The sequence below is a fragment of the Erpetoichthys calabaricus genome, chromosome 2 (genome assembly GCF_900747795.2).
Source record: "Erpetoichthys calabaricus chromosome 2, fErpCal1.3, whole genome shotgun sequence".
In the NCBI taxonomy this organism is placed as follows: domain Eukaryota; kingdom Metazoa; phylum Chordata; class Cladistia; order Polypteriformes; family Polypteridae; genus Erpetoichthys; species Erpetoichthys calabaricus.
The window spans coordinates 86,496,048-86,518,154 of record NC_041395.2 but is presented as its reverse complement, the minus strand read 5'-3'; the positions used below and the strand labels follow the sequence as shown (position 1 = coordinate 86,518,154).

Here is a 22,107-nt window from a genome sequence, read left to right as displayed (position 1 = left end):
ATGGCAGTGGAGTTTTTAACCAGATTGTTTAATGGAATCTTGGAAATTGAGAGGATGCCTGAGGAGTGAAGAAGTGTACTGGTGCTGATATTTAAGAATAAGGGGGATGTGCAGGACTGTAGTAACTACAGAGGGATAAAATTGATGAGCCACAGCATGAAGTTATGGGAAAGAGTAGTGGAAGCTAGGTTAAGAAGGGAGGTGATGGTTAGTTGACGGCAGTATGGTTTCATACCAAGAAAGAGCACCACAGATGCGATGTTTGCTCTGAGGGTGTTGATGGAGAAGTATAGAGAAGGCCAGAAGGAGTTGCATTGCGTCTTTGTGGACCTGGAGAAAGCATATGACAGGGTGCCTCGAGAGGAGCTGTGGTATTGTATGAGGAAGTCGGGAGTGGCAGAAAAGTATTTAAGAAGTGTACAAGATATGTACGAGGGAAGTGTGACTGTGGTGAGGTCTGCGGTAGGAGTGACGGATGCATTCAAGGTGGAGGTGGGATTACATCAGGGATCAGCTCTGAGCCCTTTCTTATTTGCAATGGTGATGGACAGGTTGACAGACGAGATTAGACAGGAGTCCCCATGGACTATGATGTTTGCTGATGACATTGTGATCTGTAGGGACCAGGTTGAGGAAAACCTGGAGAGGTGGAGATATTCTCTAGAGAGGAGAGGAATGAAGGTCAGTAGGAACAAGACAGAATACATGTGTGTAAATGAGAGGGAGGTCAGTGGAATGGTGAGGATGAAAGGAGTAGAGTTGACAAAGGTGGATGAGTTTAAATACTTGGGATCAATAGTACAGAGTAATGGGGATTGTGGAAGAGAGATGAAAAAGAGAGTGCAGGCAGGGTGAAATGGGCGGAGAAGAGTGTCAGGAGTGATTTGTGACAGACAGATATCAGCAAGAGTGAAAGGGAAGGTCTACAGGACGGTAGTGAGACCGGCTATGTTATATGGGTTGGAGACAGTGGCACTGACCAGAAAGCAGGAGACAGAACTGGAGTTGGCAGAGTTAAAGATGCTAAGATTTGCATCGGGGGTGACGAGGATGGATAGGATTAGAAATGAGTACATTAGAGGGTCAGCTCATGTTGGACGGTTGGGAGACAAAGTCAGAGAGGCGAGATTGCGTTGGTTTGGACATGTGCAGAGGAGAGATGCTGAGCATATTGGGAGAAGGATGCTAAGGAAAGAGCTGCCAGGCAAAAGAAAAAGGAGGAAGGCCCAAGAGAAGGTTTTTGTGGATGTGGTGAGAGAGGACATGCAGGTGATGGGTGTAACAGAAAAAGATGCAGAAGACAGAAAGATATGGAAGAAGATGATCTGCTGAGGTGACTCCTAACGGGAGCAGCCAAAAGAAGAAGAAGAAGAAGATATTATACAGATAACACTTTATCTTCATTTAAATAATCTATATTGTTAATAAATAAACATGTGAGGACACGGTGTTGCAGCGCTAGAAAGGAGCTGGCGTTGCGTTCATGGATTGTTCCTGCATTCTTGCTGGGACTGGTGTGACACTGGATGGATAGAATAATTTAACATGTACAAGAAGATATTTCAAGGTTCCTTAAAAGTTTTGAAGAATCGTTGTTCTAAGCTTACAGATGGCTTAACGTCTATTACAGAGCTGATTGCATGGTGATTGGGTATTTGGAGAAAGAAAAGGAAGGACAGGAATTGGGGGTTAGTACGTTTGAGAGAGACAGTACTGCTGCAATAAATTATTTCATAGAAGGTTGCGCATGGCGCAGCAAGCATCCTGCGTGAGGCATGAACAATCACTGCGTCACCATGTTCCAATGCTTTAACTCCTATCATCATGAAAATTTTATCACGTATACATCTCAGTATTTTAATTATTCAGACAGCTGTAATATCACGAATGTAATGGATTCTGTGTCCTGTCGGAGGAAGAGAAAGCCGGTTTAAGAAGCACGTAGTGATTCACACACATAGAGCACATAGGAGATCAAATACAAAACAAAGCATTTAACGTGCTACTTTAGTTACGATGGATTTGTGAAACTAGTAAATTAAACAATTTTAAGATTAAGTTTATGATGTTCTACTTTAATGACAAAATAAACTACATGATTAAAGTGGAAACTTAGAGATTAAAGTTGACATTTTTCCCACTGCGTGCCTACTTTTTTTTCTCTGTACCCTAATAAGCTTTTACACTCAGACGGTGGGCTACGACTCGCCTTTGATATCTGACAACTTCTTTTTTATGTTTGTGCGACTTTGTGAACTTGAGCTTTCGAGTTTCTCTGACACTCTATGTCACTCGATCAACTTCCTTTTGTTGTTTATACCATTGTTTAAACCAACAAATAGTACATTTTCCTTGCCTCCACTTGGTATTCACTGAAATTCTTCTATGTCCCCCCGTGCTTTTGCCATTGCCTTTTCACAGAACACTGAACTTAAGGGCTATTTATATTGATTTGCATATTCAAAGAGGCATACTTCTGGGAGGTGACGGGGCGGGACAGCAGGCGCGTGCACGTGCATTACTTTTCACACTGACCGGGATTTATGTAGAGGAAGAACGTGGAAGTTGGCGTTTGCACAGTACGAACATTTTTGCTTTTGTGCTTACACCATGTTATAGTGTGAGTTCTACACATGGTGTTATACATGAGGCCCCGGGACTGGTGTTGGAGACCACTTCTCTAAAACAAAGACATTTGATAGCACCTGTACTTTTAAGTATGTTTTTGCATATAGTTTAAAAATAATTTTCCTCTTCAACACAAAGAAATGCAAGTTCACAGCTAGAAAGGAGTATGTGAACATTTCAGTCCTTATTTTTAAAATTTCAGACTTCCAAGATCTAACAACTAGTTTGGAGAGACCCTTAATTTTTGTACGTTCTTTTAATTTTCTCTGCACTTCTACAGGAAAAACGCATAGTGTGTAGTTGTCACTATTTAAAGCCACAAATGTTGGTGAATTATAGTAGCATCAATAATTACAAGTACAATAATGGTAAATATTGAAGTGTCCAGTTTTTAAAATAAAGAAAATCAATGAGTAAATCGCTGCAGTGGCAGGGATGCAACAATTTATCACTTGTAGTTGGTATAAAAAGGAGAAAATGTTGGAAAATGTCATTACATTTGTTAGCCATTTATTTCAGCAGTCTGATAAGATCAATACTATTGCAGTGATTGAACAATTTATATTGTGTGCAGTATATGCTGAGTTACAGTATATGCTTGAATGTTAAGCATTCACAAAGAAATGATACAGCAGGTTGTAGATTTGTATGAGTATTGAGTGCCATCCTGTCCAAGGTTGAGTTTAATCTCATGCAAGCCACTGGCAGGGAGCTTCTGATTAATTGTGACAGTTTAGCCTAAATAGATAAAGAAAATAGTGAGTGAGAGCTGAATTTAATGGTTTTAGGATTATTTTTTTTAGTACAGCCAGATGGTTGGGTTTGCTGGCTGATGTGAGAATTTGACCAGCCTGTCAATGTTTTTAATGTGCCATTAAAAATGGAAACTTTTTGAACCTTTTCGTATACACTTTAAGCACTAATAACATATTATACAAAGTTGCACGCATGCAGAATTCTTTTCTTACTTTAATTTTTGCTGCAGACTTTCATAAGATAAGAATCAGCAGCAGCATTGTGTACTAAAATATCAAAGCGAAGATACAAATAAAGTGTGGCATCATGCATTACTGCTTTATTTGAAGCTGGTGTCACTGTAAACAAAGCTCAATGACTTTATTTTAGTGAAGTCAGTTATCATAGTAAAGAATTAAATGTCCATTTTAAAGATGTACAGTATGTCATGGTGTTTGAAAGACATACTGTTTCCAGAAATTCTTGTTTTTTGTTACTCTGAGCACTTTTTTCCTTCCTTTTTTTCTTTGTACTTTAATGCTTCTGTTTTTGTGTGTCAACAATGTCTTTTGAAAGACTACAAGTATAAGCAGTGGAAGTCATAGCCGCGTGTGGTACAATAAGGGCTTCTCTATATAAAATCTAGTGAAGTACATTTGTTAGATCTCTGTGCAAGCAGATGAAAACTTTTAAATGAAAATACATTTGAAGAATATTATATAATTTTCCATTTTGGGGAATATTTCATTAAATGTGGTAGTCCATCAGCAGAGGCACGGAAGAATGTTTTAGAGAAGCTGATTTAAAAAAAAAAATCAGTTTATGACTTTATAACGTGTTTAAATAGTGTATAAGTTCTGCAAAAATACACTCTGGCATCATTTTGATTAGTTACATATCATACCATGCATACATGAATCATATAAACATTACAAAAACATGTCAGGGAGAGAGTCTAGTAAAATGTAAGTTTCTGTTAGTAGATGATATAAAGAGCAAAGTCCAGTTTAGCAGATGGAAATGTTTTTGTTTTCATAGTGTAACACCCAGGCTAGATAAGCATAAAGGAACAGCTTCACAGGGCTCTCCGAGAACTTCAGTAGATAAATGAAAAGGGCTGCTTGGTGACAGTGTTGTGAGCGGGTGGATTTGAATGAGTGACTGGGTGTGGAGAGGACTTGTGGGAGTGGGAGAGAGAGAGTGAGAGAAATAGAAAAGGAGATTGCAGGGACAGCCAGTGATCTTGTAGTTTGCTATTTCAGTGGTGACTTCTGTTGCCCTAGAATAGGGATCAAGGCTCCGGCCACAGTAAAATAAAATAAGTGTCTTTAGGCAGAAAAAATCAGTGCTTCATGTCCTTCATTCTGGTGCTTGTCACAGCATTCATTCTCTACAGGACTCAAATTTTCTCTTTAGAAGCAGAGCGCTGGTACTCAATGAACCATCTAATGAAGAAAATGTGTGAACTGCCTTATCAATACACTATTGAAGCCCCAAGTTACACATAAAGGTTGCACAGTTTAGAGTCTCATATTGCAGAGGTGTGTCAGCTAATTACAAAGAATTACTCGGGACAGGCGATTTTGAACCAAAGTAGTGGAAGTGTTATTTTTGAAAAACTATTGCTTTTTCTAGAATTTATTCTTTTGGTGTGACTACTACTGGCGATTGACAGAATCTGGTCATGGCGTGCAGCAGCCAAGCTGACTTAATGCAAATACATTTTTCTGTCCCAACGTTCACTTTAGTGCACACACGTGTTTAATTCGCCCATACACAACTCACTCTACGTGAATATATATATTGAGGCATGATGGAAGATACATTGTAATTCACAAAAACAGTATTAAACTAGCATGTAAAATGAATGTCCTATGTAATAGATATCGAGGCATCAGACATTCAATCTTACCAACACGCAGGGCCGGATTTTCCTATAGGCTAACTAGGCTTCAGCCTAGGGCCTCAAGATCAAGAGGGGCCTACATTCAAATTGTTAGCAAAATTTTATTATCTCTCATGTAATTTACAAACTTAAAAATGGAAGGTGAAAGGGCCTCATAAGTGGAATAGCCTAGGGCCTATTTACATATAAATCCGGCCCTGCCAACACAGTAAAATTCTTGTGTAAAGGAATAAATCTTCACCACCTGCATGTCCTCTCTCACCACATCCATAAACCTTCTCTTAGGCCTTCCTCTTTTTCTCTTACCTGGCAGCTCTATCCTTAGCATCCTTCTCCCAATATACTCAGCATCTCTATTCTTTTTATTTATTTTATATCTCACAGGCAACATTTGAGTTTGGCTCAGTAGCACTCAATGTCAGGCCACAATTGATATCAAATCAATTGATTTGATTGATCAAATTGATATGGAGGTGCTAGACATGCTTACTATGTATGCATTGCCTTCAGTTTTTAAAAGCATCCTAAAAAGAACAGTTCAGTGATGAACACACAAAAGCAGTACACTGTCTCTGGAATCACATATGGAAATTTTGATTAAATTATCTAAAACCTGATGCCTCTCTTGAAAGGACCCTGCTTGTGGTTTTCCAGTATTATTTTGTTGGCTTGTTGTTTTTCTGAATTACACTTAATCATGCTTGATCTACAGCTGTATCCAAATGCTTTCACTTTAGAAATTGCAAATTTTTAAAAAATAAGTAAATATTATTTGTAAAAAAAGAAATAGATTTCTAGCCAGTGGCACACTATTTCCAGGTCCATTATGTGATTATCTGTTACTCACATCTATTCTTTCTTTCAACAAATTCTGTAATCGCATAACATCACCCTATTGTTATAATTGGCACTGATTTTACATCATCTTTAAACTATCATTGGATGTCCTTATGACTTTACTGTACTGGCTGACTATTGTATATTTAGGCCATCATACATTAACATTCATTGTTTTCAGATAGTGTGCTCTACAGTAGAGGGTGCTGCAGCACTGGTAGTGCCTTCCTTTCCTAAGCAGTAGTTTACTAAATTAGATTAGCATTAAGTAACTGTTATTTTGCGTAATATGTTTCAGTAAATAGTAGTAAAATGAAAACTCACTAGACACCAAAATATCTCTTATTTCCTCAGGTATATTTATGGCACCCTATGGCATACCTTGGAAGAAACAGCGAAAATTTGCCCTCCAAACCTTGCGGAATTTTGGCCTTGGAAAGAAATCACTGGAGGAACGAATTTCTGAAGAGGCTGTGTTATTAATCAAGGAATTGCAAAAGGAGTCAGGTACACTTTCATTTTGCTCTAATTAAAATTATATTGGTTTTTCTTCAGGAAAAATATGTCTTTGTTTATATTTTAGTGCTGCTGTTTGATTCACTACATTTGGTTAAATATTTTTGATTTTAGATGGTACATAACTTCATTCCAGTATGTCAGTAAAATAAGACAGAGTGTTTAAAGTGTCCCAGTGTCATATTTTTATGTTAGAAAAATATGATCATAAAAATCAGGTGCACCTGTTAAACCAATAGTAAATAGTATTTAATACAAAGGAAGTATAACTGGCCAACAACACAGTAGTCATTCACTCTCTGACAGCTCTGTGCAGCGCTATTATATGGCTGGGAATTGCGTTTGTCTGGACTAGGGTGAAAGGACTGACACTGAATGGAAGAGAAATAAAATATTATGGAGAATCAGTTTAACGTGGAGAGCAATGAAGATTTTACTGTAAGGTACACAAATGTAGTACAGAAATTAGTAAAGTCTGCTTTAAATGTTCATGGATGGACAGTGGTGCAGTGGTTGTTGCTGCTGCCTCACTGCTGCAGGAGACTGGCATATTCTCCTTAGCCAGACACTGTCAGTGTGAAGTTTGCATGTTTTGCTTGTTGCCTGCTTGTTTCACTGGATGCACAAGTTTTCTTTGCATGTCCCCAAAGTTAATTAATGGCACAGCATTGGTCCAAAGTGAGAGTGAGTGTTTATGTGAGTGTGCTCACGGATATATCTGTCCATATGCTACTTTAGCCTTCTAAATTCCATTCTAGGCCAAAGTAGCATACATCCCATTCTAGGCATGTAGATAAGAGGACATACTCGCAGCAGGCGTTCTATCCCAAATCAAATCTGAATCCAGGACACTGTTACTAGGAAGGTACAATAATACAACAAAATTATGAAACAGTGCATTATAACATAAGAAAGTTTGCTCGAATACATCATAAAACATAGCAATCAAATACAGATTTTGTGCAACAATAAGGCTACAATTGCTGTACATAAGAAGTGGAAAAAGGTAATTTGCCACAATTTACAGTGCAGCAAATGCATGTTCATTTCTTTCTCATTAAAATAACGTACTTAAATCTCCTTAATCCAGTTCAGGATCATGAGAAGCATCATTCTCAAAGCAGGAACCAATCCATACTCTCACTGAGCCAAATCAGAAATAAAATGTATCTATCATTTATATCTTTGGGAAATGGAAGGAAAATAGGAATACTTAAAATCCAAAAGTGGTGGGATGACATGGGGAGAACATGCATCCTTCACTTGGACAGGTTCAAATCAAGATGTCACCTTTACATAAAATATTGATATCTTTTTTTTTTAAAATAAAGTTAATTATGTAGCATTGACCTTGCTTTATATTTGGTGCAAACCATTCATAGGCAAATGTGCTGTGCTTCATTTAATGAATAACAAAACAAAGAAAAACAATACAAAGAAAAATAAACTCTGCATCCTTAAAATCTAAATATAGTAATACAGTGTGTTTGGAGTTGGGAATGGTACGTGCTGTTTTTTTGAGAAGGGTAAGTTGGGTAGCTTGTCCTTCAAGATCATACAGCAGATGCTTATATTTTAAAAATTCAACTTCTTTATTCTTCTAATTGAAACTCAATTAAAAATTAAAAAAGGAAGCCCCTGTAAAGTAATATTAGTTAAAGAAGCTTCTCCATCCTCCCTGTGCATACTGCATGTCTATAGCAAAAATCAATGAAATATTTTGAATAAGGAAGGAACCCACCCTGGATGGGTTGCTAGTCCATTGCTGGACCCACTTGCATGCACAGCTAACCGTATGGGGTGTTATATTCTGCCTAATACATGCATCTTTGGAGTACCCAGGAAAACCCCTTGCCCACACTGTGAAAATGTGCAAACTCCACACAGACAATGACCAGGCACCTCCATGTCACCCTGAAAAAGACAAATTATTAAAATGTGTGCACCAGCTATAATGACAGACGTCCTCCTAAGTGTTTTAATGAACCAATTTTTAAGACTTATTTTAAAAATAGTTCTGATGGATATTTGCCAGATGTAATATGATAAGTGAATGTATTTTTGTTCTTGGTGTCCTTCTATTTTAAAGGCAAAGCATTTGATCCTCATTCCACCATCAACAGTGCTGTGTCCAATATCATTTGCTCCATTGTCTTTGGGAACAGATTTGATTACAATGATGAGAAGTTCAAGTACCTCCTACGCCTTGTGAATTTCAATGTCCAGAATGCTGGCTCTCCGGCTGCTCAGGTCTGCAGTTGTCCGTTGTTCATTTTGCAATGTCTCTACCTTTAATCTCCAGAAATGTACATTATGAAGATACACTAGCTAGCATACTAACAAATCTAAAGGAGTCTTAGAGTTCCATAAAGTGAATGCTATAATCATGAATAAGCATTTGCAGACAGTTCTGCAGAATGGAATTATAATATTAAGAAGGCTGGCTTTAAAAGTTATCAATTGTCCGTATGGAAAGATGCAAAGAGGAGTGATGTAGGAGGCTTGATTGTAAGGCTTTCGAATAAATATGGGGGTCTAGATGATTATTCAGTGTAATTGGGCATACATAATAACAACATCTCATGGGTTTTAGTTTTCAAGTCCTTAAGGATAGGTTTGGTATTTTTTGTGTCTTGCGATTACAAACACATTGTAAAATAGTTTAAACATGTACATTTGAGCAGATAAACAGCAATATTTTTAGATTCAGCCGTTTTAAAAAGAAGACCATACATGCATGGTAGCCTAGCAGTCTTCCTGTGCAACAACTTTTCACTAGTTTGGGGATGGTTTCCTTGCAAAAGACCAAATCACAATAAATGCTTTGTGCCTTATGGTCGGTCTTGTTATGATATACTTACGAATTTATATGAAAACTCACACAAGCAAATAGAAAATGTATCCTTACCTAAAAAAAATAGTACCTGGAATATGTGATAAAATGATTATTTCTAGAGCCCTTTTGTTGTCACCAAACACGTCCATTTTTCAACCCAAGACAGTTGTTGAGTATTGATCCGTGCCTTCTGTGTTTCTGACACATGTTTGTAAGTTTTTAAGCTTTTCCTTCATGCCTCATACCCTCCATTGTAAAGTGGCAGCACAAGCAAGATGGTTTGTAACATTTATAGAAAGTGCTTAACTTTTGAACACAATTTTACATGGAAAATGCCTGTATACCATGTTTGTGAAGAAATAAATTCAACATGAAAAATACTGAACTTATCCTTTAATATACCTGAGGCTGGATCTATTAGTTAGCATATTTGCTAATTGTGTGAGAAACTGATGATTGTTTAAGTAGACATGAATCGTGCCTACAATTATAAGAAGTTTTTTTCATTTATTTTTAGCTTATTATATATGTGTGCCATAATAACTTTACATGTGCCATACCTTTCAATTTCTAACACCAGTATCAGACATTTTTTTGCACATTGTATTAAATTGTATTACATATCTAGTGATGGTTAGACATGATATTTTGATGCTGGGTCATTTGTTTCACATTGCAAGACTCTTAGATTGTAGATGCACAGTATCACCCATCCATAACTCTTATCAGACCTGCTCTGTGGCATATTCCTAACACTTGCAAGCTTCTTCGCTTTAGCTTACAGTGCAGTGTCTTAACCATCCACAACATGGAGTACAGAGTTTTGAGAAAAATCCTACACTTTTGTTTAAAATTCTTAAGTATATATTTTATTGCATTTTATTTTGGTTTCCAAAGTAAGTACAACTGTGTAAAATTAAATCTGAAAATATAAATTATACAGTTGTATTCTTTGAAACACAATAAAATGATCAATTTAAGGAATACTGTATGTGTCCATTTCCTTTCACAGGTTATAAATAAATACAAATCTTTAGTCCCATTGCATTATATTGGAAGTACTATATAAAATAAGATGATTAAGATTTATTTTAATTATATTTCACAAATTTTCAATGTTAACAAGTCACCATAAAATATACACATAACAATAATGACCCTACAAACCTATGAAACCTACCATATACAATTCAAAAGATATACAATAATTCTTAACAGGACAAATTAGTATAATAGAACAAGAGCAGAAGAGACTATTGTAAAAGGTATTATGGAGAAAAATTAGGGTGAATGATTTGAAATGGCTGTATTTGTGTAGTGATTTCTATGAAGATTGCTTGTTGTGGATAACCTTAATGTTGGGGTACCATATGCTGAAAATTTTTTAAATTATTGATGTTTGTGTAAATTTAATTTTATCTAATTTTAAGTAGTAAATAACATTTTCATAATTGGACTGTAGGAGGCAGATTTGGATTCTTTCAGTTAAATTCTGCTACATACAGAAGTTCTGATGAATTCTACACAAAGTATGTTGTCCCATTATGTGCATTCTACACATTCATTTGCCCTTTCCAAAATCATGTCATTCCACTCAGGGGCAATCAGGACATTTTGAATTCCCAGTTGACTTTTAGTTGTGAAAATGGTTTAAGCGTATAACAGCAAAAAACAGGTTTTCTTTGTCTTGAGATGCTGAACTTTTTTTGTTTGATCATGTTGTAGATTGCAGCATAGTAAAGGCTAAATCAGTAAATGAATAAATAAAACAAACTCTACTAGTAATAACAATTATTTGAATTGGAGATTTCAGGGTATAAGAACAGTGGACAACAGCACATGCAGTGGATTAAGATTATGAAATCTTTACTTTGATATTTACAATGCTAGAAAAATGTGGACTACTACATGTAAAGAGGAGACAAAACAACTTCAGAGAGCTGGGGCACCATGCTGGGGACCCCATATAATTACAAGAGCTGAAAGCAAAAATATACCTGCAGAAAGTTGCAGAACAAGAACTCAAAATAGAGCTGAAGCCAACATGGCCAGTTCAGTATTATGTGGTGACGTGGCAGCAAAGGGTGGGTCCTGGATATGTTTAGTTTACTGGTAAATCATTCGCTATTATCATAGAAATGGTAGGTAACAACACAAGTCTAGGCAATGCTTATTACACATAAGAATGTGCTGCAGGAGTCAACATGGTTAATGTTGTTCTGCAGGGTAAAGTAAACAATGGACAATAACTCTACATTATTCTCAAAGAATGCAGTCCAAAATCTACCTTAATTTGTTCCCAAGATTGGGTGAAAAGTAAGACAAACAATTTCCCACTTACTAAGCAAGGATCAGGTCAGACTACAAAAAGACTGGACTGGCCAAATGTTCCATTCTAGCTTTATAAAGAAAAGTAGAGGGGTGGGAATTCTCATACACAGAACAGTTCCATTTGTAGCATCAGATGTAGTATTGGACCCTGAAGGGAGATGTGTGATGGTCATGGGCAACTTATATAACAGTAAAATGATTTTGATAAATGTTTATGCACCCAATGTCGATGATAAGGAATTCATGGAAAATCTATTTGCATCCATTCCCAATGTGAACACTCATAAAATTATAATGGCTGGGAACTTTATCCATCCATCCATTTTCCAACCCGCTGAATCCGAACACAGGGTCACGGGGGTCTGCTGGAGCCAATTCCAGCCAACACAGGGCACAAGGCAGGGAACCAATCCAGGGCAGGGTGCCAACCCACCGCAGGCTGGGAACTTTAATTGTATTTTAAATCCACTTTTAGATAGGACTCCTGTGACAGGGGGGGGGGGGGGGGGGGGGGCAGACATCTAATACTGAAAAGACAATTACACAGTTTTTAAATGATCACAACTTATCAGACCCCTGGAGGTTTCTTAACCCAAACTCAAGAACATATTCGTTCTACTCACCAGTGCATTATAGCTACTCAAGAATTGATTATATTTTTATAGATAATAATTTCCTGCCTACAATTAAATCATGCAAATAAGACACAATTGTTATCTCCGACCATGCCCCTGTAGTCTTGGAGCTAAAATCAATAAGCCCCTCACACTAAACTCTCTGATGACACCTTAACCCTCTTCTATTGGCAGACGAGAACTGCACAGAATTTATATCCAAACAAATCAGCTTCTTCCTAGAGACAAACACGCCCACAGAGGTTTCTACAGGAACACTCTGGGAAACTCTAAAAGCCTTCTTAAGAGGACAGATTATTTCATATCTTTCCCACAGAAATAAATTAGAAACCAAGAAAGTGTCAGAGCTAAGAAGCGAAATTAATAGAATAGATGAAGAACAAGCCAAGCGTCCAAGTGAAGCTCTTCACAGGAAAAGGCAGGCCCTGCATACAGAATTTAACATCTTAACAACTAAAGAAACTGAACAACTTATTTATAAGTCTAGACATCATTACTATGAACACGGAGAAAAAGCTAATAAGCTTTTAGCTCAACAAATTCACAAACAAGAAGTTCGCAATGCAATACCAGTAATCACCAACACGAATGGAGAAGAAATTATTGACCATAAATATATAATGCACGTATTTAGAGATTATTATAAATCCTTAAATTCTACTGAGGTCAAAGAAGACAACACACAATCTAATGCATTTCTGGATACATTACAGACACCACAAATAGATGCTATAAGTGCTGAGGAACTGGATAAACCTCTAACGCTAACAGAATTACTATAAAGTCACTTCAAAGCGGGAAATCAGTAGGCCCTGATGGTTACCCCGTAGAATTTTGTAAGAAATTCTCCACTCAGCTAGCTCCCCTCTTATTGGCAACATTTACAGAAGCTAGAGACAACCAAATACTACCTCAAACATTTCGTCAAGCATTAATCACCATCTTTCCTAAACAAAATAAGGACTTGTTACAATGTGCATCATACAGACCAATTTCACTCCTGAAAAATGATGTTAAGATACTCTCAAATATTCTAGCTAGAAGGATGGAGAAAGTGCTGCCCTCGGTAATATCACATGATCAAACTGGATTTATTAAAGGCCGACATTTATCTTCCAATCTCCGACGCTTGTTTAATGTTATATATTCACCAGCAACATCAAACACCCCAGAAATATTACTATCATTAGACGCAGAAAAAGCATTTGATATGATTGAATGGAACTACCTTTTCACTGCATTGGAGAAATTTGGGTTTGCCCCGAATATTTGTGCTTGGATCAAACTACTGTATACCAATCCAGAAGCTTCAGTTTGTATTAATAACATTTGCTCAGACTACTTTAAACTAGAACGTGGTACCAGACAAGGATGTCCCTTGTCGCCACTGCTGTTTGCAATCGCCATTGAACCACTGGCGGTTCATTGCCGAAATTCTTATCAGATAAAGGGGATTGTCAGAGAAGGACTGGAACAGAAAATTTCTCTATATGCAGATGATATGGTCTTATATATATCAGACCCAGAAAAAACTGTCCCTGCTGTTTTAACAGCACTAACAGAATTTCAAAAGATATCTGGTCTTAGAATTAATCTGAATAAAAGTATACTCTTTCCAGTGAATCCCCAAGCATATAATATTAGATTAGACACCCTACCTTTTACCATAGCAGATCAGTTTAAATACCTAGGGGTAAATATCACAAGTAAACATAAAGCTCTTTATCAACAAAATTTTGCCATCTGTATGGAAAAAATTAAGCAAGAGTTGCATAGATGGTCAACCCTTCATCTCACTCTAGCCAGAAGAATTAACATTGTTAAGATGAATATCCTTTCTAAACTTCTTTTCTTATTTCAAAACATTCCAATATATATCAATAAATCGTTTTTTAAACAGTTAGATTCAATAATAACCTCATTCATTTGGAACTCAAAACACCCACATATCTGAAGAGCGACCCTACAAAGACCTCAGGCAGAAGGTGGCATGGCTTTACCTAATTTTCAGTTTTATTACTGGGCAGCAAACATACAAGCCATAAAAACCTGGACACAAATAAATGAACATACCCAGGCTTGGTCTGCAATAGAAGTAAAATCCTGTAGTACTTCTTTATACTCCCTGCTCAGCTCTCTTAATAAATGCAAGTTATCGCAAATATACTAATAACCCAATTGTGCTTTACTTACTCAGAATATGGAACCAACTTAGAAAGCATTTTAAGATGGAAAATCTTTTATCTGTGGCACCTCTGCAAGAGAACCACCTCTTTCAACCCTCGCAAACATATCCAGTTTTTAATACCTGGAAAAGTTTTGGAATTAAAATGCTCAGAGATCTTTATATAGACAACATATTTGCATCTTTTGAACAATTATGCTCAAAATTCAACTTCCCAGCTACACATTTCTTTCACTATCTTCAAATTAGAAATTTTGTTAAACAGAAATTGCCCGATTTCCCCCACCTCGCACCCTCCACAATGCTGGAAAAATTACTGCTCAATTTCGAGGAATTAAACACCATTTCCGCATTATATAAAATCCTATTAGAGTCCCTACCTTTCAAAGATCCAAGAGGACATTGGGAAGAAGATCTCTTAATCAATATATCAGAAAAGGAGTGGAAGGTAGCAAAGCAGAGAATTCACTCGAGCTCCATATGCGCAAAGCATAGAATTATTCAACTAAAAATTATATATCGAGCCCATCTGTCTCACTTAAAACTATCCACAATGTTTCCAGGGCAAGATCCAACCTGTGAACGCTGCAACCAAGCTCCTGCCTCACTGGGTCACATGTTCTGGGCCTGCACCAAGCTAACATCATTTTGGACCAAAACTTTTAAGTGCCTTTCAGACAGCCTTGGTATCACAATTCCTCCTAACCCATTAACAGCTGTGTTCGGTGTTCTTCCAGACGAACTTGAAGTGGAGAAGGACAAGCAAACGGTGATTGCATTCACTACACTTTTGGCACGCAGACCTATTCTGTTAAATTGGAAAAATCCTAACTCTCCTCTGATAAGTCAGTGGGAAACCGATGTTTTATATTATTTGAAACTGGAAAAAATCTAATTCTCAGTTAGAGGATCTGTACAAAATTTTTTCAAAACCTGGCAGGATCTAATCAATATTATTTTAGAATAAGAGAAATAACTATTACCGCATTTAATTCCCTTCTCCATCTCTTATTTACCTATATATTTATTTCTTCCTTTCTTTTATTTATTGTTGTCTTATTAAAAAGCCCTAAGCAATTCTCCTTTGGCTAAGCTCTCCTTCTCAGGGGTGGGGTTTGATTTGTCTTCAATTTTGTTTGGTTATGAATTGATCTATTTGTATGGAATGATTACAATAAAAATTAATAAACAGAAAAAAAAAAAATAAAAAGGTTATAAAAGGATGGACTTCAAAGCATTATGGAAAAAAAAGAATTTATAGTATTATTACCAGAATGTTTTAATCACAAGCTGCTTAAAATTTATTTTTCGATATTACAAAATGAATCCACCTTAATAAAAGGACAAGTGTCAGTGTTTATTTCTGGATGCCAGGGTTAGGAAGAAAATTGTAAAAATGGGCAAAACTTGTAGAAGAAAGGTAAAAAAATGGTCTTATCAGCCTGGTCTGGTCAGATATGCTAGCAACAGCAGAGTGATAGACACATTCTCCTGTACCTGTAATGCGAGTGACTGATACATTTGTGTAATGGGCAATGGATAAGTGAAAATTAAAATAAATCAACCCGTATATTGTGAAGCCTCTCTGTGAATTGTCCCCTTAATGTGGTAGAGAAGTTTGTGTACCCCTGTGACCCTGGGAGCTATATTTTCTGGAGCGGAAGCTCCTGGTAGGGTCTCCCAAGGCAAACTGGTCTCGGGGGTCAGACAAAAAGCCTCCTGGGGAAGGAAAACTCCTGTTTCTAAACTTTCACTACCTTGTGGGCATATCTACATTTAGAAAAGGCTATAGAAGTACTGTAAATCTAGACAGAATATCTGGAGTGGAGCCCCTAAGGTGGTTGGTTGTCAGTATTGACTTCTCTCTGGCAACTTCTGTAGTCAAGTCAGATCCAAATATAATGCTCTGTATTCCCCTGGACCCCATTGGTAAGGCCAACATGGGGCTTTATTGTCTGGGCAGCACAAGGCCTCTATATACATTGCCCAGGCTTGCGCCCTGGAGAGGCCACTCCAGTCTCACCACCAGGTGAGAATACAACAAGAAAGATAGCCGTTATGGGTCACAAGTCCCTGCTTGATTGGCATAGTGGTGAATGACCGATGGCAAGGGAAGGTCCTGAGGAAACCAGGGAACACAGAGTTGGCTTTGTCATCATAAATACTCTAATCCCAATGACTGAAACCCCAACAGCACAGAAAGACTCCTCACACTACTTCACTCCACACTTGAAGGCCTGGTGAACCAACAATGCAAGTCACAACAGAAGTCAAAGACCAGTTTTACGAATAGCTAGACATTTCTGTCCATAAAATCCCAACATCAGAGCATATTTACCTTCTGGGATACTTCAATGCTAGGATGGCATGAGTCATGGCCAAACATGTTACGTCACCATGGCATAGGGATTTTGAATGAAAACGGCAAGAGACTTTTAGAACCCTGTGATGTGTGACGAACACCTACTTTCACAACAAGGAGATTGGGTGGGGAGCATGCATTGATAACAAATTGCTGCATCCACCACAATGAACCACCTGGTTTGGACCTGAGTGCAGCAAGACATACCATAAAGTTTCCTGGAGACATCTGAGGTCCAATCACTGGCATCAGCTGGACTTGGTAATTACCAGACGAGACTCACTACACACTGTCTGCAACACCAGAGCTTATCACAGTACTGACTGCGACACTGACCACTCCCTGATTGCCTCAAAAGTAAAGATCAAACTGAAGAAAATCTACCATTCTAAAATGAAACCTCCGCCGAGAATCAACATCAGCAAGACTGCTAACCCAGACAAAAACCAGGAGTTCATTGAGCAGCTCGAGAAGCCCTTTTCCAATGACAAAACACAAAGTGTTGAAGATACAGTAGATAGAACTTTATTCGAAATACCTTCTATGGTGCTACAGTCAAGACTTATGGCAAAAAGGAAAATGCAAGTTTAATCTGGTTTGAGGCCAGCATCCCTTTGTTCGAGGCTGTCATCAACACAAAGTGCAATGCACAAGTAAGGTATAAGCATGATTCGAGTTTTCAAAACCACAAAACACTAAAAGCAGCTTGCAGCAAGGTACAACATACTACACATAGCTGTGTAAATGTCTACTGGCTCAAATTGTGGGATAACATTCAGCAAGAATCAGACATCAGCAACTTTAAGAAGGCATCAAGCAAGCTGTAGGCAAACCAGCAAAGAAGTCTGTGCCTCTGAAATCAAAGACAGGGGAAGTGATCAAGGATAAAGATGAGCAAATGAGACGATGGGTGGAACACTACCTGGAGCTTTATTCCATAGAAAACTCTTGTCTCCCAAGAAGCTCTCAACAGTATCGAAGATCTACCTGTTCTGAAAGAGCTGGACATTGATCCCATGATGGAAGAGTTCAGCAAACCAATTCTCTCTACTGGAGAGAAGGCAAGGTACACCAGGATATGCGCAATGCCAAGAAAATCACTCTGTATAAAAACAAGGGTAACCACTCAGATTGCAACAGCTACCGAGGCATTTCCTTGTTAAGCACAGTGGGCAAAGTCTAAATGTTCTTGTTGATCGAATTTACCTTGAATCACAATATGGATTCAGGGCTGAAAGATCCACAGTTGATATGATTTTCTCTCTACGTCAGCTCCAAGAGAAATGTTGAGAGCAGTAGATGCCTTTATACATTGCCTTCATCAATCTCACCAAGGCATTCAATGCAAACTCAGACCTTTGAAACACATTCAGCCTTTGTCTGCAGCACCTGTGGGAAAGACTACCATGCCAGGATTGGGTTATTGAGACACTCCACGTGCTGCCTGCAACAGGACTGATCAAGACTATCCAAGATGCCACCATTATCTTTCAAGATAGAAGGATGCTGACATTGGGAAACCAAAGCCTCAACATGACTAGACTAGATATGCCAAACCAGTCCAATGATGTAGCAACCACCACTGCATTTTCCCAGTAAAACACTTTGATTATAAGTGTAGTCAGTTTGATGAGAGACGGTGAGAGGAAGCAGTGAAAATTTGTGTCAGAATTCAAAGAGGAAAAGGCTGCCATGTGGAAAAGGGATCGGTATGTATAGTTATAGCAGACCAAATGGATAACCTATGTATCAAATAAAAACCGTGAAGTCTACTTTGATTACTTATATTTCTGAAAGATAAACGGTAAAAGCAGAATAAAATTAGATCCATTTTTGAGTTGTATTGATCTTTAAAAAGACCTGAGAATAATGCACAATGCAACAACCAAAGTCTTTAGAAAGCAGGGAGGCTTCAGAACAGTAAGCAATAGTAGAGTCCATTTTAAAGTGTAAATACAAAAAGAACTGTTCTAAAAATTAATGAATATTGAAAATGTTGACATTGTCTGTACATACAGTACCAGTACCATACATACAGTACTTGACCAATGTATCCAACACTAACTGTCATGTATGTTCCTTGTCAATTACTGTGTGTTTTTCACATCTGTGTGCTGTTAGTTGTTATTGTTTTTATTATGCCTGAAATACAAAATAGAAATAGAACTAAAATTAAATCAATTAAAATCTTTAGTGGTTAATACATTTTAATTAGAACGAAAGCCGTGCATCAAAACAGGTCAAACAAGATTTTTTTAAGCCACTATTTAGTAGTTTAATTAAAAATAATGTACAGTGCATGACTGAAAACGGTATTAGGCAGCTGTTGTTTCCTTTCTTAGAATTAAATATTTAAGGGTTTTTGAAATTGAAATCATTAGGACATAAGATGCAAACAGTAGACCCTTCTAAACACAGATATGTATTATTTATTTCTTTGCAGTTGTTTCAGTTTTTTCCAATTCTCAGACACTTTCCTGGACCACTTCAGAAAATTCTCAGGAATGCTGATGAAATACTTGAGTTTGTGCAACAGTCTGTCAAAGAGCATCGAAAAACACTGGACCCAGACAATCTGAGGGACTTTGTAGATGCCTACCTTGTGGAAATAGAGAAGGTGGGTTCTACAATTTTTAATAAAAACTTATGTTAAAGTGTGCCTTTGCATTTATTTCACCCATTTTATGTTGAAATTCTGTTTCATGTACTTGAAATACTTGAGTGTAGTTAAACATTTCTGAAAATGTATTTTTTAACATATGAATTAAGGTTATTATTTAAAATTCAGAAATTTATATAGATGATTCCATATTCCATTATTCCCAAAAGATTACTTGTATATTATTAGATACTGGATGCATGCTGTTGTGAATAAAACAAAACAAATAAATGTACAAATCCTAACATATATGAAAAAGCAAAGCACTAACTATTTTGATGATTTACCAAAGAATTGATTCAAAAGAATCCACCCAGCCATCTTTATCAGGATTGCTGGCAGCCAGAGGTTAATCAAAACAAAGAATAAAATTTAAAGTAATAAATAAAATTTAAAGTAATAAATGAAGAACACTTAGTGGAAACACTTAGGGTAGAGAAAGTATGTCCACTACACATTCAAATTAACTGGAGCTAAACAATGTGTTTTTTTTTCAGCGACTATGTTGTAAAAGTAGACTTCCTTGCCGTGGTGTGTGGTTTAACATTTACATTAAGTTAACTCAGTCCCTTATTTAGCTAAGACTATAGCTCGATAGGATTATTCTTCTCTTTATTTAAACTGTATGTGTTCTCATGTAATGTTTGACTTCAGTGTTGGAATAAAATCTCCACCACAATATGTCAGTAAATGTGCAAAAGAATTTGAAGTGTTTGTAACTTGTATGCAAGTTTCCGAAGTGCAAAATGCTTGATCAGTCCAATTCAGCCTTTTTCTTCCATACTCAGTGAAGGTGAGAGGAGGCAGTATATTTTACTATTGATCTTTAAGACTAGAAATGCTACATTGTTCATTTCCAGATGATGCACCCATAATAGAAGTAATGTTTTCATATTAAGTTTCATTTTTGAATTCAAAAACAGTTCATAATTACAAGGCTTTTCAGTGCATCAAGACAGCGCAATTTGTTGTTCTTTCCCTGAAGATCCCTGATCAGAGTTCATGTATACAGTTGGTAATATAAAATGGTTTTGGAAAAATACAATACATTGAAACTTATACATGTGAATGCTGCAAGTATATACTGTATTAATAAATGAAAAGATATGATGCTCATTCTTCAGGTATAATTGAACCCATGCTACTTGTTGCATTTCATTGTATTACTCAGAAGGAGTAACCTAGATAAAACAGCAGTACACCATGGTGTCACGGGGTATTGCCATGGTGTACTATAGAACCTGTTTTGAGTTGCATTTATATTTTCATCCTTTGTGTCCTTTGGTCCTTGAGGCTGTTTCTCAAATTAGCTGTCAACCACCCAATCTCACTGAGATTGCACAGGTGGTAAACCAGCAGAGGGGAGGAAATGCTGCAGGGATCTGTGGTATCTGGGGTTAACTTCTCCAGGCAGGTGGTAAGGTTGTCCTTCTGGCATTGCAAGCAATCTTTGCTTCCATCTGGGAGACTGGCATCATCCCAGCCCACTGGAAAACGGGACTTGTCCCTATCTGGAAAGTGAAGGGTGATCGCCTGGATTACAGCAACTACAGGGGGATGTCACAAAGACGAGACATACTCAAATAAAGGTTTGGGGCAGCCACCCGTATAATCTGGAAACCTGGCTGCAAAAGTCGTTTTATGTAAAAAAACAGCACTAGTGTGCATACAACTGAGTCCAAAACAAGATTGAGGAATTAGGACAAAGGGCAGGGTTTTAAAGGGGGGAGACAGGAAGTGAGGTCATAAGGATCAGGGACATGATCGTTCTCCATTGGTTCGGGCCCGGACGTGACGTCAGAGGGGCCGGAGCCAGTAAGGACTCCTTCTATTGGCTTGGTCCCGGAAATAATGTCATGAGAGCCAGGTGGAATCTCCCGGGAATGGTCTGCAGGCAAGAAAGAAAAAGAGTCAGTGCACTCTGCCACCTCCCGGCATATCTCAGAACTGCCGTCACTCAAGCCCTTTAGCTGCCTCCCATGCGCACGTGTGTGACAGGGATAACACCACTCTCGGTGTCGTGTAAGATCCTTACTAGGGTTGTCCTCAATAGGATCCGTGATCACTTGCTCACCTACCAGTGACCAGAACAGTCTGGTTTTACACAAGTCTACCATCGAATGCATCCTAGCACTGAGGGTTTTCATGGAGCACAAACACGAATATCAGCAGAGTTTTTTTGCAGCCTTTGTCGATTTTCGTAAAACGTTCGACTCAGTTGATTGAGCTGCCCTGTGGGACATGCTGAGGGTTTGCTGGATCTCCTCGAGGTTGCTGGATATCATGGCTGGCCTGTGTACACTGGTACTGTGAGTGCTGTGCAGAGTGCAGGCAGGACCTCTGCGTTTTTCCCAGTTGATTCTGGGGTTCGTCAGGGGTGTGCTCTTGCTCCTTCTCTGTTCAATGCTTGTATGGATTAGGTGTTGGGCAAGGTTGTGGGGTCCAGCAGCTGTGGGGCATCTGTTGGTGAAGAAAGA

General features: G+C 37.8%; 1 protein-coding gene and 1 long non-coding RNA gene across 2 annotated transcripts in view; one reads left to right on the top strand and one right to left on the bottom strand.

The window, feature by feature from the left end:
• The window catches only part of LOC127526748 (uncharacterized), a 98,692-nt gene that overhangs the window by 54,097 nt on the left and 22,488 nt on the right, over window positions 1-22,107 (bottom strand). The window lies entirely within an intron of this gene.
• The window catches only part of LOC114645290 (cytochrome P450 2B4-like), a 55,465-nt gene that overhangs the window by 10,914 nt on the left and 22,444 nt on the right, over window positions 1-22,107 (top strand). The window contains exons 3-5 of the mRNA XM_051923288.1: window positions 6,461-6,613; window positions 8,712-8,872; window positions 19,415-19,588. Of these exons, the coding sequence (XP_051779248.1) occupies window positions 6,461-6,613; window positions 8,712-8,872; window positions 19,415-19,588 (488 nt within the window). The remainder of the gene's footprint in view (window positions 1-6,460; window positions 6,614-8,711; window positions 8,873-19,414; window positions 19,589-22,107) is intronic.